Source organism: Gossypium arboreum, chromosome 8 (assembly GCF_025698485.1).
Source record: "Gossypium arboreum isolate Shixiya-1 chromosome 8, ASM2569848v2, whole genome shotgun sequence".
In the NCBI taxonomy this organism is placed as follows: Eukaryota; Viridiplantae; Streptophyta; class Magnoliopsida; order Malvales; family Malvaceae; genus Gossypium; species Gossypium arboreum.
The window spans coordinates 11,269,334-11,286,255 of NC_069077.1; the positions used below are offsets into that span (position 1 = coordinate 11,269,334).

The 16,922-nt window shown below is 32.9% G+C and overlaps 1 protein-coding gene across 1 annotated transcript; it reads right to left on the bottom strand.

Annotated features, from left to right (window-relative positions):
* Nucleotides 1-13,719: 13,719 nt before the first annotated feature.
* Nucleotides 13,720-16,487, bottom strand: LOC108469194 (LRR receptor-like serine/threonine-protein kinase RGI5). The gene is made up of 3 exons (XM_017770090.2): nt 15,685-16,487; nt 15,345-15,605; nt 13,720-15,251 (listed from the first exon to the last, which is right to left on the bottom strand). Exons 1-3 carry the CDS (start codon nt 16,112-16,114, stop codon nt 13,900-13,902), a joined length of 2,043 nt encoding a protein of 680 aa, XP_017625579.1. The 5' UTR covers nt 16,115-16,487; the 3' UTR covers nt 13,720-13,899.
* Nucleotides 16,488-16,922: the final 435 nt, after the last annotated feature.

Below are 16,922 nucleotides of genomic sequence, written 5' to 3' on the forward strand. Positions count from 1 at the left end.
GTTATTTATATTTATACAATTGGCATAGAAAAAATGTGTATTATCAAAGCATGAGGCTGATTATTCACTTATTGTACATATAAATTAATACTGCAATTTATCTATGTTTAGTTATTGTTGAAAGTGAGAAGGATTGATGGGTAGAAATAGAATTATTAAAAGAACTTGAATAATAATGGTTCAATCGACTAACTTTTACCTCATATAAACCAATAATATCATAATAGTAAAAGTGGAAATTTTGATTTAAAGAGTATATATAATCTTTATTGGGAGATAATAATGAAAAGATAAAAACTTGTAGAAAAGTTTGGATAGTTCAATGATCATAGTCTCTTTTATCAAAGGAAGATGAATATGGGTAGCCATTATATATGTATAGACTATTTTTATATTTACTTTTTACCTTTAATTGGTTGGGTGGCATGAAGTGGATGAGAGAGCTGCCATTTCAATGCCACTACCTTATTCATGTGATTAATATAGGGGTTTTGCTTTTATTCTCGGTCAACCCTACTGTTTAACCTTTTTTTCTCCTTTTTTTTTTAACAATTTTAGATTCAATGTATATTTGTATCACATATTTCTTCTCTTTATATAGAGTGAGAAAGGTGATTAAACTAGTTAAATATGTCGAAAATATATTTTTAAAAATATATTAGTTTTTTTGAAAAATTAGGAAAATAAATTGATTTTAGAGAAAAAGTGTGAAAACGTGTCCAGTTGGACGTGTTTTCTGCACAATTGGTAAGAAAGTACGCCCAGTTGGACACGTTTTCCTCTTAGTTGGCAGGAAAACATATCCAGCTTCCTTTCTCTCTCTTTATTCGTTTTTTTCTTTAGGGTTTTTTTTAAGTTTAGGGTTTTTAGGATTTTGTTAGTTTTAAGGTTTGGAGTTTAGGGATTTTTACAGGTTAGGATTTTTTTTATTGTTTTTGGATTTGAGATAGACATTTTGAAATCTTAAAGGTAGATTTGAGTTGTCGAGGATGCAATAACGCTCGAAGACACACACATTTCATATGTCATGTCGGGATGAGACCATTACATTAGAAACTCATCCTATGGAAGTCAGGTTCCTGGGTGATAGTGCTTTATACGGTCACGAGTTGAAGTGTATGTAAAAGTCCCAGTTGGCGGCTGTTATGTGGTCACAGGTTGGATAAAACAATGACGAGGGGGTGTTTGCGACACTATTGGGATGCGATAACGCTCGGAGACACACATTTCATATGTCATGTCGAGATGAGTCCATTACCTTAGAAACTCATCCTATAGAAGTCAGGTTTCTGGGTGATGGTGCTTTATACAGTCACGAGTTGAAGTGTATGTAAAGGTCCCAGTCTGCGGCTATTATGCGGTCACAAGTTGGATAAAGCAATGACGCGGGGGTGTTTGCGACACTATCGATAGATAAGTGTATGGTGTCGCATAAACTGATTGCGGATGATATCCCGAAATCATTGTTGTTAGTGGATACGTAGGCATTGGTGTTAGCATCGATGTTATCATCGAGGCGTAATATGCTGGGGACAGAGGTGCCGCAAAAAACACACCTAGAGAAGGTGTAGATACAAGGTGGGGTGGTGCATAGTGTAGTGCTTGTGTAAAATACATGAGGTTAGTGAAAGAAATAGGAAAATATGGAGGAAACTAACCAAGATTGTAACACCCCTTACCCGTACTCATCGCTGGAATAGGGTAAGAGGCATTACAGGAGTTTAACGAATTAATTTTTCCATTATTACGAGTTAAATGCTATTTGTTTACCGAAACATGTTATGATGTCCCTTAGATGGGCCTCCGAAGCCCAAAACATACATCGGGACCAAACCGGAATTAAATCGAAACTATAGAAAATTTTTCGCAAAACTGCAATTTTTTTATGAACTCAATATAACCCCTTTATAGATATCTAACCTTCCCTGCAATTTTAAACTGAGATCAATCCAAATTAACCAATCCAATTTAACATATTTTTAAGAAAGATTCATACATATCCATAAGATAATCTCATCACATACATCATCTGATACATATTACCTGAATATCAATCGTTCAACCGATGTCATAGCATCTCCCATCCACGGTCTTATTTATCTTTGACATGATGCCATAGTGTCTTTCAACTATGGTCTTACTCATTTTCTGTCAGGTTGCCATGGTATCTTTCAACCATGGTCTTGTTCATTTCACGTTACATTGCCATGGTATCTTTCAACCATGGCCTTGTTCATTTCATGTTACATTGCCATGGTATCTTTCAACCGTGGTCTTATTCATTCCCGTCATGTTGCCATGGTATCTTTCAACCATGGTCTTATTTTTTTCATGTCACGTTGCCATGGTATCTTTCAACCATGGTCTTACACATTTTATATCCTGTTTCCATGGCATCTTTCAACCATGGTCTTACACATTTCATATCATGTTGCCATGGTGTCTTTCAACCATTTTCTTACACATTTAATATCATGTTCCCATGGTATCTTTCAACCATGGTCTTACACATTTCGTTTCAGAAAGCACACTCCCGCGAGCCTCATCCTTACAGCGGGATTACCAGTCCAGGCTAAATCCCCTGTAATATAAACTCATAGAGTATTTTCGGGATTACCAGTCCAGGCTAAATCCCCTGCAACGACAATTACTCTAATGAGCTTGGATCTGAATTACTAGCCCAGGCTAAATTCAGACCCTAATTCGGATTACCCATCCGGGCTAAATCTATTTTCCACATATTCTTCGGGAGGGCTATATCAGAATAGGATCACCCGTCCGGGCTCGATCCTTTTTACCATCAATTCCTTTTCCAATGAGCTATCGAATTCCATTCCATTCAACCGGGATTTATTTTCAATTTATATCAAGTATTATCAATATTTCATCAATTATCATGAATTGAACATTCAAATCATATTTTCATCACATAACCACATATTTCAAGTATTTAAAATACAATTCAAGTTATACAAACTTACCTCATTGCTTGTTTATGTTTATAATTTCATTAATCTGATATCTTTTCTTTTCTACGATCAAGTCTCTTATTTGAGTCGTCTGAATCTTTATAAATAAATTTGACCATCATTTTCATTCATTTCATATTCTAATGCATTTAATTAATGCTCTAGGCAAAATTACCATTTTGCCCCTAAACTTTTATTTAATGACGATTTCATCCTTAGGGTCAGGAAAATAAAATTCTTGCAATTTAATCCTTATTTCCAGCTATTATTCTCATACATATTGATAACAACCCATGAATTCTATAAAATATCAGAATTTTCCATAATTTCAACACTTTTCAATTTAATCTCTAAAACATGTTTTTCCCCGATCTTGAACTAAATTAATAATTTCATTCAAATTTTTAATTTAAATAATAAAATAATCCATTTCATGAAATTTGGTCATTTCTGAAATTTTTACAAAATTGCCCATAAAGTTTTACTTTTATTCAATTTAGTCCTTGAGCCTAAAACATGCAAATTAGCCATGCTAGATGAATATTCATACATATTCTCCTCCTTCTCCTCTCCATTCCACATCCTTAAATTTATATAATATGCTTATAAGTAACATTATCAATAATTTCACTATTTACTTATATGTATATTCAAAGCTGTCCATTTGAGTCATAGTCACTAAATTATTTATATCTTGAGCTACAGAACTCAAAGTTAAGATCCGTAAATTTTATCTGAAACTAGACTCACATATATTCTTACCATAAAATTTTCAAAATTTTTGGCAGTTTAATCATTAAAGTCACCCATGTTCTGCTGTCTGACAGTTCCGACCCTTCTTCACTAAAAATTAATTATCTCCTTATACAAAATTCAAATAATATTCCCGTTTATTTTTATTGAAAATAGACTCATTCAAAATTCTAAGCATATAAATTTAATTTCCTAATTATTTTCTCCAATTTTTGATGATTTTCCAAACTCAGAATAGGGGAACCGAATTCATTCTGACCTTGTCTCACAAAATTCATTATATCTCATGATTTACAAATTCATTGCTTACACTGTTTCTTCTATGAGAAACTAGACTCAATAAGCTTTAATTTCATTTTTTTTTCATCTTCTAATTCAATTTCTAAAATTTATGGTGCTTTTTTAAATTTAGCCTACTGCTGCTGTCCAATATTGTTTTAGTGCAAGCTATTTATTACCATTTTTTCCCCTAAGCTTTTAATAAATAACAATTTCATCCCTACTCAATTAGCGTCTCAATTGAGCTGATTTTTCTCAATTAAAACTTTATTCTATCACTTTAGACTACTTTACAACTTTTGGAAATCATAATTTCAGCATTAGACTTTAATTCTAAAAATTTTCACAATTAGGTCCTAAAATCAATTTCCATCAATTTTACTTGATAAAGTTATCATATATCAAAATTAAAGCTTCAATTCTATGTTTATTCATCATATTCTTCCAGCACTCATCCATAATAACTTTAAAAATTAGCCATGAAATCAAAAACTAATGAAATAGTAAGTTGGACCCAATTGTAAAAGTCCAAAAACATAGAAATTTCAAGGAGAAAGCAAGAATTAAACTTACATGTAGCTAGAGAATGAAAACCAGCTTGAACCCTCTTCCATGTCTGTTTTTCAGCTGATGAAAATAAAGAAAAATGAAGAGAATTCTAGATATTCCAATTTGGTCCCATTTTTATTTAGCTTATTTTGGAAATTTTCCAATGTTACCCTCATTTCACCCTTTTCCTGATTTTTCTCAGCTATTGCTGCCCAAAATATCTCCTTTGGGCTTATTTGCACTTTAGGTCCTTTCTCATTTGACAATTGAGCTATTTAATCCTTTTAGCATCTTTTACACTTTTTTCAATTTAGTCCTTTTTATTTAATTAACCACCCAAACGTTAAAATTTTCTGACGAAATTTTAATACTACCTTATTGATACTCCATAAATATTTATAAAAATATTTACGGCTTGATTTATAAAATTGAGATCTCGATAACTGTTTTCTTCAATTTCTTGACTTAATAAATCTTTATAAAACACAAATTATTAATTTAAAATCTCTCAAAAATCACATTTGGCTGATAATTATTAAATAAATAAATTTACGAGCTTATTTTTTGAATTTAGTGGTCTCGAACCACTATTCCCGACATCATTAAAAGTTAGCTATTACATACCTAATATTTTCAATACAATACAATTAATATTCATACATCCACTTAATTTACCATTTACCTATCACACGCAAACTCAAACAAAACGTTAATTAAATAGCATCATATGAGTTCAATATAAAGATTAATGATTGATGAGCTCATCAATTCCATGTTTTCTATTACCCTTATTATTTTCCATATTTATCCCGTTGAATTTCTTAGACTTTCGATGGATTTTTAGAGTTACACTTTTAGTGTACAATTTCAGGTCCGGCAATTCATATTCATGTGCGCACATTTCCATTTGAGAGAGCACACTCCCGCGAACCTCATCCTTACAGCGGGATTACCAGTCCAGGCTAAATCCCCTGTAATATAAACTCATAGAGTATTGTCGGGATTATCAGTCCAAGCTAAATCCCCTGCAACAATAATTACTCTAATGAGCTTGGATCTGAATTACCAGTCCAGGCTAAATTCAGACCCTAATTCGAAATACCTGTCTAAGCTAAAACCATTTTACACATATTCTTCGAGAGGGCTATATCAGGATAGGATCATCTGTCCAGGCTAAATCCTTTTTACTGTCAATTCCTTTTCAGAGATCCATCGATTTTTCCTTTCATTAAACTGAGATTTCTTCCCCTTTTTTTAATCAAATATATCAATGTTTTATCAATTTTCATACAATGAACATTTAAATCATATTCACATCAATAACATGCATTTCAAGCATTTAAGAATATAATTCAAGTTACACGAACTTACCTCGATACTTGTTCGTAAACAAAAAATCTACTAATCCCGAACTTTTTCCTTTTCTCGATCTAACTTCGTATTTGAATTTTCTGGATCTAAATAAATAAATTAATCATCAATTTAATACATTTCATGTTTATATGTAACATTCTCTATAATTCCACTATTATTTATAGTTCATTCAAAGCTGTCTACTTGAGTCGTAGTCACTAAATTATTTATACCTCAAGCTAAAGAATTTCAAATTAAAAACCGCTTGATGTTTCTGAAACTAGACTTAAATACCTTTCTACCGTAATATTTTCAGAATTTTTGGTTTAGCCAATAAGTAGAATAAAATCTTCGAACTTACCCTTGTTTTGTTGTCTGATAGCTTCGACCTTTCTTTTCAAAAAATTAATTATCTCTTAGTAAAAAATTTGGATGATGTTTTCGTTTGTTTCTATTGAAAATGGACTCATTAATAATTTAAACATGTAAATTTTAACCCATAATTATTTTTCTCCAATTTTTGATGATTTTCCAAATTCAAAACAGGGGAACCCGAATTCATTCTAACCTTGTCTCACAAAATTTAATATATCTCATGATTTACAATTCCATTTCTTACAATGTTTCTTCTATGAGAAACTAGACTCAATAAGATTTAATTCCATATTTTGTTCATACTCTAATTCGATTTCACAATTTATGGTGAGTTTTCAAAATTAGCCTACTGTTACTGTCCAAAACTGTTTTAGTGCAAGATGTTTATTACCATTTTTACCCTAAGCTTTTAATAGATGATAATTTCATCCATGATCAATTAACCTCTCAATTGAGCTGCTTTTTCTCAATTAACACTTTATTATATCACTTTAAACTACTTTATAACCTTTGGGAATCAGAAATTCAGCACTAGACTTTAATTCCAAACTTTTTCACAATTAGGTCTTAAAAATCAATTCCCATTGAAATTACCTAATAAAATCATCTCATAAACAAATTAAATCTTCAATTTCATGCTATTTCATCATAAAATTACAACACTCAACCATAGCGACTTTCAATTTCATCTATGAAATCAAAAACTAATGAATTTAATAGTAGGACCTAGCTGTAAAAGTTTTAAAAACACAAAAATTACAAGAAAAAGGCAAGAATTAACTCACTTGGTGAAAAAATTATGAAATACCGGCTTAAGGAACCCCTCCTATGGCGTTTTGGCTGATGAGAATAAGAGAAATCACAAGAAATCTAGATATTTCCATATTATTCCTAATTTTATTTAGTTAATTATGCAATATTCCAATTTTGCACTTAAATCATCCATTTTTTTGCTGATTTCATGCCCTTGCCGTCCAGCCCAAATAAATTTTAGGTCTAATTTCCTTTTAAATCCTTTCTCATTAGACACTTAAACTATTTAATCTTCTCAGTCACTTTTACACATTTTCCAATTTAGCCCTTTTCATTTAATTGACTACCCAAATATTAAAATTTCCTAACGAAATTTTAATACCACATTACTAACATTTAATAAATATTTATAAAAATATTTTCGACTCAATTTTACGAGATCGAGGTCTCGATACCTTGTTTTTACCCAATTTCTTCAATAATTTCATTTTCTAACCAACCACTAAATCGGTAAAATTTTTCTATTGATATTTCATACGATTTTCCTATCATATCAATATTCATGCAAAAATATAAAAATAAATTTCTCTTTAAATCAAATTTGTGGTTACGAAACCACTGTTCTGATAACCTTGAATTTAGGCCATTACAAAGATGTGGTGTAGACATCGATGCCCCTTATTGGGTTGAAGCTGATGACAAAACCATCGCGCAACGTGGTCCGAACCTAGGGTTTCGGGGTGGTCGTTGTGGCCTTTTTGGACGAATTTCCCTACTCCTCGCTTTTATTGAAAGTAGATATGGCTTCTCGTGGTGTCTAAATCATGGCATGTACTTCGTAGAGGTCGCCATTTCCGGTGCGAAAAAAGGTTTGCATATGAGTATGAAATCGTTCCTATGATCCAAAATGTCGAGATATTCCTTACAGAGTTCCTACTAATTTTCGTCGATTTTCTCCCATAAATCAAGCTTGTGCAGTGCTTCAATGTCTTGCTGTGGCAACAGAATATTTTGCCTCCATCCGAACTACCACATCACTCAATCGAATTTGTGTATCTCCACCGTTGCGTAAACTACCAATGGTACCCTTACATCCCACATACTTCAATTGGCCAAATTTTCGGGTAAGATGCATTTTACGATTGTTGGATCGACATATGACATCCATTCAAATTGTAGTACACAGTTATATGTTTTGTAATCTACAAAATATTAATTCCAAATCATTACGTAATTATTATATGTTTAAAAATTCAATAACTAACCTCGACTTCCGAACATTGATCTAATAGCAGTCGGATATCTTCAAGTTGCTTCTGTAGTCCCACATAACTTAGCCTAAAGTTCCACCTACTCAAACAATATGTTAATTCAAACATATAAAAAATAAACAACATTTACTATGATAACTATATTATTATCAAATAAATTTTACCTTGTCAACAGTGTGAATGTATAAGGGGTATCGACTTAGGGACGTAAAAATGGTAGCTGCCACCCCGCCCATGATTGTAGTAAAAACAAGCAACCACCAATTGACATCTTATCCGTGTAACACCCCTAACCCGTATCTATCGTCGAAACAGGGTTATAGAGCATTACTAGAATTAACAGCTCAATTACAGTTATTTCATGTCATTTACTATTCATTTTACAAAAATCAATCACATTCAATCATAATATCCCTCATATGGATCCTCGAGACCCTAAATACATATTAAAATTGAGTCAAAACTAAACCGGGATCACATAAATTTTTTCACGAAATTTCAAAATTTTTCTTAGGTGTAGGGGACACACACCCGTGTGGCCAAGCTGTGTGGCTCACACGGCCAATGACACGCCCGTGTCCCAGGCCAGGTGGGCATTCGATGTGAGGCACATAGCTATGTTCCAGCCTGTGTCCTTACCCGTGTAACTCTCTGACTTGAGTCACACGGCCAGATACAAGCCTATGTGCTAGGTCGTGTGGACAATTTAATTTTCAAAAATTAGGTTCAGGATTCACACGGCCAAGACACACGCTCGTGTGCTAGGCCGTGTGTCATACATGGCTTAGACACACGCCTGTGTCTCTGCCCGTATGAACAATTCTGAGTATTCTGTTTCTAAATTTTAAAGATGTAGGGGACACACGGCTAAACCACACGCCTGTGTGGATGAAAATAGGCCATTTTCATGAAAACTTTTCTCAACCAAATTATCTTCAACCTACACCAATACATACATACATATACCAACCAATTCAAGACATTTAAACCAAGCCAATAATAACATTATATAAGATATATCATCACATGGATTCAAACTTACCTTTTGTAATACATATATGCTTTTCATAGTTCAATCAAATCATATCAAGCACACATATGTTAACCATGTTATAACATCATATATATAAATATTTTCACTAAACATACTATCATTAGCCATTCCAATGGCTAGATTACAAACAACCAATATATGCCTATATTGGCCTAGTTAGCCTATACATGCCATTATACCAAAATAAGTTTTCTATTTATACTAAAATGGGCTGAAGGATAGTGTGATGATGCTTCGACTGATTCCAACCTTTATGAGCTTCCGAGCACTATAAAACAAAGAAAAGAAAATCAAGTAAGCGTTTCAAATGCTTAGTAAGTTCATATAACAGGAAATTAACTTACCAATCATATTCATTTAAAGTAAGCATACAAACATGCATTCAAAACTATGTGGCCAATTGCCTAAATACATGCTCACGCCAAAGAAGTTAGCCATGGAATGTTATATATTTATCAAGAAAACAAAGATGAGCTCATCATACATCCACTTCTAGGTATTTCAAGGATATTCAAGATATAATTCATTTAATTCTCATATTTTCTCATATTAAGAGTTTTGTCCGTTGAATCATTGAAATACCAATGGATATTCAGGTAGTACACACAAGATGTACTTATCATTAATCTGCTAATTCTTACACAAAGGGTACTCTTTAGAGTATATAATCGGGAAGTACAATCTCAAGCTTTGTAACGGAAAGCTCACATAGAGCCATTTCAGGAAGCTTATTTAGGCTATATAACGGGAAACTCATAAGAGTCATAATTGGGAAGTTCACAAAGAACCATATCGGGAAGCTCACAAAGAGCCTATCAGGAAGCTCACAAAGAGCCATGTAACTAGAAGCTCCGGATAGCCATATATTAGGAAGTTCAAGCAAGCATTATTGGGAAGCTCACAAAGAGCCAATTTAGCAGGAAGCTCATAAAGAGCCTATAATCAGGATGCTCATAAGAGCTAAGGTGTGTCTACAACACATGTAGGATTACAACTTATTGGGACGCTCCGAAGAGCTATAACGGGAAGCTTGCTGAACCATATAACAGGAAGCTCGAAAGGGTTAATAACAGGATGCTCTTTTGAGATGTGGTGTGTCCACAACATATGCAAGACCACACCCAATTCGGGAAAAAACTTGTATCTATCGAATTTCATCTATTCAAATGGGACTTAATTAATTCTTAAGCATGTCGGATATATAACCAATTTCATATACATAACAAATTCATAATTCACATATACAACATTCAATTTAAACATGAAAATATACATAATTTAGTTACACGAACTTGCCTCGATAAACGTTCGTATATAAGGATCTACTAATCTAATACTTTTTGTTTTCCTCGATCTAACTCAGTATTAGGTCTTTTTGGATCTATATAAATGATTTAACATCAATTTAATCCATTTCATACTCAATTTAATTCAATTCACATCCTAGGAAAAATTACCATTTTGCCCCTATAATTTTCATAAATGACAATTTCGTCCCTAGGCTCGAAAAATGAAATTCATGCAATTTACTCCTTATTCCAAGCCTAACCTATTTTTACATATAACATTTACAACAATATATTTAATAAAAATCAGAAAATTTTCATGAATTTTACATCTTTACAATTTAGTCCCTAAATCACAATTTCATAAAAATTCACTTTACAAAAGTTGTTTATCTATCAACAACCTTTTATTTTCTACCATACATTTCATATTTTTAGCATATTCATCCATGGAAAATTTTCAATACTTTAATATTTTTACAAATTGATCCCTAAAATAGCTAGATTGGGTTATTCAGATTTCAAAATATAAAAATTACTAAAAACAAGACATGATTACTTACCTAATTAAGCCAAGAAAGCTTGATTTCTCTTTTCTAGGATTTCCATGTATTTGGGGATGAAGATGATATAAAATGATGATATTAAACCTTTATTTAATTTATCATCTTTTAATTTTTCTACTTTTCAATTTAGTCCTTTTCTTTTCTAATTTTCCATGGATGATTCACCTAAAATATCTAATAAATTTTCTTTAATGGTCTAATTACCATATAAGGACCTCAAATTTTGAATTCTATAACTATTTGATACTTATAGCTACTAGAATTCAACTTTTGCATTTTATGCAATTTGGTCCTTTCCACAATTAAACATGTAATTGGTAAAATTTTCTTATCAAAGCTTTTATACGTCTTTCCTATCATAATGCAGACCATGAAATATTATTAAAATAAATTTTCTTTCTGACTCGGATTTGTGGTCCCGAAAACATTATTCTGATTTCACTAAAAATGGGCTGTTATAATCCGGTTTAGTTGCCCAGCACAACTCTCGATACAACGTGGCCAACACGGTTGATCCCCAACTGAGTTGACCGCATTCTTTGAAGTCAACCAGATGTAATAGCCACCTTATGTGTACTAAATTTTGAGATTTATCGGGCATTAGAAGGTCCCTGATTAACCTCAGGATGAATGCTTGGGCATATTATTCATTTTTTAGGATAGTCGCGTGCTCATCAAGTTCACCGAAATTATCTTCCAACCATTTTGTCTCCATCCAACCACTTTGAAACTTGTTCTGCACCTTCCCTAATAGTGCGTCGCAAAGGTCCTTCCTATCGGGAACGATCACTGGCCTTGTAACAACTCCCCCATCCACTAGTAAGACTAATTGTAAAGCCATGTCCTCCATTGTGATTGTATACTCACCGTATGGAAGATGGAATATATGTGTCTCGAGTCTCTATCTTTCTACCAATGCGCTGATAAATGTGGAATACAATTTACAACCCCCGAGCATACGAGACGCATGTAAGAACCTCGCATTTTGCAAATGATGACGAATTGCATTAGGTGCACTCTTTGATCAATTGTGTATGAACCCTTCCAAAACCCGATCATCTGTCTATTTATATCAACAAAATAAATTATAAATTTAAAAAATTTAAAATTAAATTAATTAAGATTAATAAAAATATAAATTTTTCCTTACGATGGCCAATTACACGGCGCAAATGTGCTTGTCGTCAAAACGAATAAGAGAATTTGTCATTCGTGAAAAATTAATTAAAATGAATAATTTACGAAATAATAAAGTAAAACTAGAATGTTTTTATAGAAATTTATTGGAAAAATTAGAATTAATCTTGAGAGAATAGAGAGAACGGAGAGAATTGGATTTGAATGAAAAGAGTGGAGAACGGCCTGCGTTTATATAGAAAAGAAGTTACCATTGGTTTATTTATAATTTTACTATTGGTCAGATTTGAAATTTGACCGTTGGAAATTTACTATTGGAGGAAAGGGCCCAACTTGACATACTTTCTTGCTAACTAAGAGGAAAACACTTTCAGCTAGGCGCACTTTCCTGCCAACTACGCAAAAAATAGGTCTAGCTAGACACATTTTCAGACACTCTCTTCAAAATTTATCTATTTTCTTAATTTTCTAAAAATTGACATTTTTTTAAAAAAAAAACCCCTACATTTTTTACTAAATTAACCGAGAAAAGTCAAATACAAATTTTGTTTTTGGATAAATTATTATTTTTACTTCTACTTACGTGTCCATTTCTAATGTCATCACTTTTAAAATAATAGAAACATTATAACTGTTAGTTTTGTTTGAAGTTTTTAATGCCATACTAGTGTTAAGTTGTTGCTGTGTGTATGGTTGGGTTTAATTTGGGTTTCGGATAAAATTTAAATTGAATTGTATTTTTGTTTTCTGATTTTAAAATTGAATAGTAAATTCCAAATATTTGAAATCAGTAATTATGGTTTGGTTTGATTTGAAGGAGTTTGAAAATTTTAAACTTTAATATTGTAATTTTTAATTTTTTCATAATAATCATAATATGTGCTCTAAATTTATTTATACATTTATACATTTATAAAGTGAATTAAATAACTTTTAGTATGACGATATTTAGTTTTTTTAAATAACATAGTAACTGGATTACATAAATTAGTACATATAGATATCGAAAGGGTCCATCCACTATTTTATTAGGACTAATTCTTTAAATAATTTTTTTCATTCGGTCTGAGTTGGATAAAATGAATTACTTTGTGAAAAAACTAAACTTGAAATGAACTGTAAAGTTTGGATGATAACATTAACTTGAAACAAATAAGGTAGTAACAAATAAGGTACTCATTTTATCTCAATGCATTAGTTTGAATTGATTTTTTGATTTTTTTTGGTTTCTTTGTTCAATCCTACTGTTTATGCAGGGATTTAACTTTTTTCGGAAATTTATTTGATTAAATAATAATTAATTTTTATTAATTTAAGTAATTATTTACTTAATCTTTTAAGTAAGTAATATATTAATATGCTAAAAAAAAGTAGTAACAAATTGATAATATATTATGATACCATTAAAAATCTTAATGATTTGCGTGGTTAACTGATAGTTCTAGTTTATGTCGAAATGATACCATAAACAACCAACCAAAAGCAGTAATAAACCTCTTTGATCCTATCATTTCATCGCTTTGTGGGTATAAAAAAAGAATGTACATCAAGAAATCATGAAATGTCATTTAGCTCTTTGATTATTGTCTCCATGCATGGTCTATCGTTAGGGTGTTGATTGGTGCAACGAAGTGCAATTTCCCCCAGCTTAGCAGCCATCGATTCCGAAAATTCTCCTTTTAGATTTGCGTCAACAAAATCTTCAAACCTGCTACATTCCGCTCCCAATCGCATTGAGCTTGTGAGTTGAAGTTTACCAGACAGGATTTGGAGAATAATCACTCCAAATGCAAATATGTCAGTCTTTTCTGTAAATCTGCCTGTGGTAACATATTCTGGTGCTAGATAACCCATGGCTGCACTTACTTTAAGAGCTGAGTACACAATGTCATCAGCAAGAATCTTATGGAGACCAGAGTCCGCGATCAATGGGCTAAATTGGTGGTCAATCAGTACTTTCTCTACAGATATGTTGCGGTGGACTATGGGTGGCTTGCTTGCTTCACTTTTATGCAAATATCCGATACCTGTTGCGATGCCATTGATGATGGAAATCCTTGTTGGCCAGTCAAGAACCGGTTCACCTCCATCTTCAACATCGAGATACTTAGACAGGTTTCCCTTAGAAGCAAAGTCATAAATGAGAAAACATTCGCCTCTGCCCTTTGAACAACAAAACCCTCGAAGCCTAACGAGGTTTTCATGTCTCATGGAGGTTAATAAGTACAAGCCTTTAACAAACTCTGCTTCTTCTGATTTGCAGCTGGTTACGTTTATGCTCCTAATGGCTACAACAGAACCGTCTCTTAGTACTCCTTTGTAGACTGACGAGAAATTGGTCTTTCCTAGTAAGTTTAACTCGGAAAAGCACCGAGTTGCGGACTCGACTTCTTCTAGATTGAATCTGAACTTATCTAAATGTTCCTTGGAAAATCCAATGTTGTCCCATCCATCACCTAATGGATCCCATCCATATGAATATTCGAGTGTTACAAGCGGAGAAACACTTCCATTCCTTTGAAGTTCCTTTGCTTGGTGGTCAGTGCTAAGCCGCCCATCAGAAGATTCACATGTGTTTCCAATCTTTTGTTTCTTCCTACGGTAGTGGAAAATTGCAAGAAATACAGCAAACATAAAAACAAAACCGACTGTAATAACCCCTGTAATAATAGGTAATTTCGGGAATCTCAGCGGATTCGAGCAATGAGTGTGGTTGCAATGTCCTTGGTTATGTACTATATGCGAGTTAACCCCTGGAACCGTGTCATTCAGATCAGATCGGAAAGGTTCAAGCTGGTTGATGTTCATATTGTCAAAACGTGAACAGACTCTCAATGTTGGAAAGCCTGTTCCACATAGACCTCTATTGTTGTCACCAAGGAACCCTCCGTTTAACCTCTTAAGCCCTTGGTTTTCATTCATTACAGGTTACAAATCAGTATTAAGTTAACACAAAGAACGTGAATTATTATATATGAACAATATTTAATCAATTTTACCTGAAGGAACGTTTCCATATAGCGTATTGTTTCGAACATCTAGAGTTTCCAATTGTAGAATATTAGCTAATGTTGTAGGAATTTCACCAAAGAGACGATTGTAGCTCAAATCAAGTCTTCTTAACATTACCAAGTTCCCTAAGCTAGCTGGAATTTTACCATCTAGTCTATTTCGTTGCAAAGAAAGAACACTTAATCCCTTCAAATCCCCTATCTCTGTAGGTATATTCCCTGTCAACCGATTGCAACATAAATCCACAACTACAAGGCAAAAGATTTACTGTTACTACTTTGAAAAGTAAGAATAAACGAAAATTCAGAAGCCAAATGATGAACTAACCTTGTAAAGCAGCCATGTTACCAATATGAGGAGGAATGGTGCCGGACAGATTATTATCATTAAGATAAAGATCAGTTAACTCTTGAAGATTGGAGAGTTCTTTAGGTATCTCCCCAGACAGAGAATTGTAATGCAAGTACAAACCAGAGAGACATTTGAGCCCCGCAATAGCAGGCGAGACTTGACCAGAAAGACCCTTTCCCTGTAACGAAATGTTAGCCACCTTACGGTGCTCATTACAAGCCACACCGACAAAGGAACCACTGCAAGGGTCACCATCGCTTTTCCATGACTCGAGGATCTTGTTTGTTGGGTCTAAAGAAGCCTTCAGTTCCATTAAAGATCTAAGCTCTGTGTTCGCATGAACCGACATTGGAGTGTAGAGTGTGAACAAAGGAAAGAAAAAGAACAGAAACTGACAGATACTCATCTTTTCCCTAGGCTGAAATCTTGCAGGGTTTCTTCGTTTAATAACAAAAGCAAGCTCAAAGACAACAATCCATTACAAATCAAGTCACTGTTAAGTGAAGAAGAAGAAGACAGTGAGAACAGAGAGGCAAGAAAGAGACAAAAGGGAAGAGAAGTGTAGAGCTTTAGTGTATGTCAAAGATGAAACAGATAAAGCACCATTAATAGTGATTTTTCTACATGGTTCCATTCAAAATTGAATACCCGGGTTGATAAAGAAATATGGGAGGTGTTATGATGAAGACAGCTAGCCATCTGTTTCGGTGTTATTAGGTTTGATTTTCAAGAAATGGGATGTAATGAAATTTCAACCATAGGAAGGATATTAAAAAATACATTATCATGCCATGCATATAACATTTCTAAATCAGTGATGAAACTATATTTCAAATTGTTTGACTTCAAAAAACGATTGAAAGGTCAAATTTTCTTTCAACCTTAGAAGAAATTATTAGTAAATTGCGGGGAATCCAATGCATATAAAGCTTATCTAATTGAGAACAATTCTGAATTTCCAAAGTTAGAGATCTCTTTATTGGACAAAATATTCATTTAGATTACCAAATTCTAATTGTTCCATACTTTATATTATTGTAATTTGCAGTTGCTAGCCATGAAATATAAACAAGTCTAGCTCTGGCCATCATGGTATATATAATATATTCCCCTTAAATTGAAAAAGTAATGTTAATGGAAGTCAATGGAAATCGGGTAAGGAAACCTAACCACATGGAGGTTTGGACCATATCCTCATGCCTTACGGTACAATT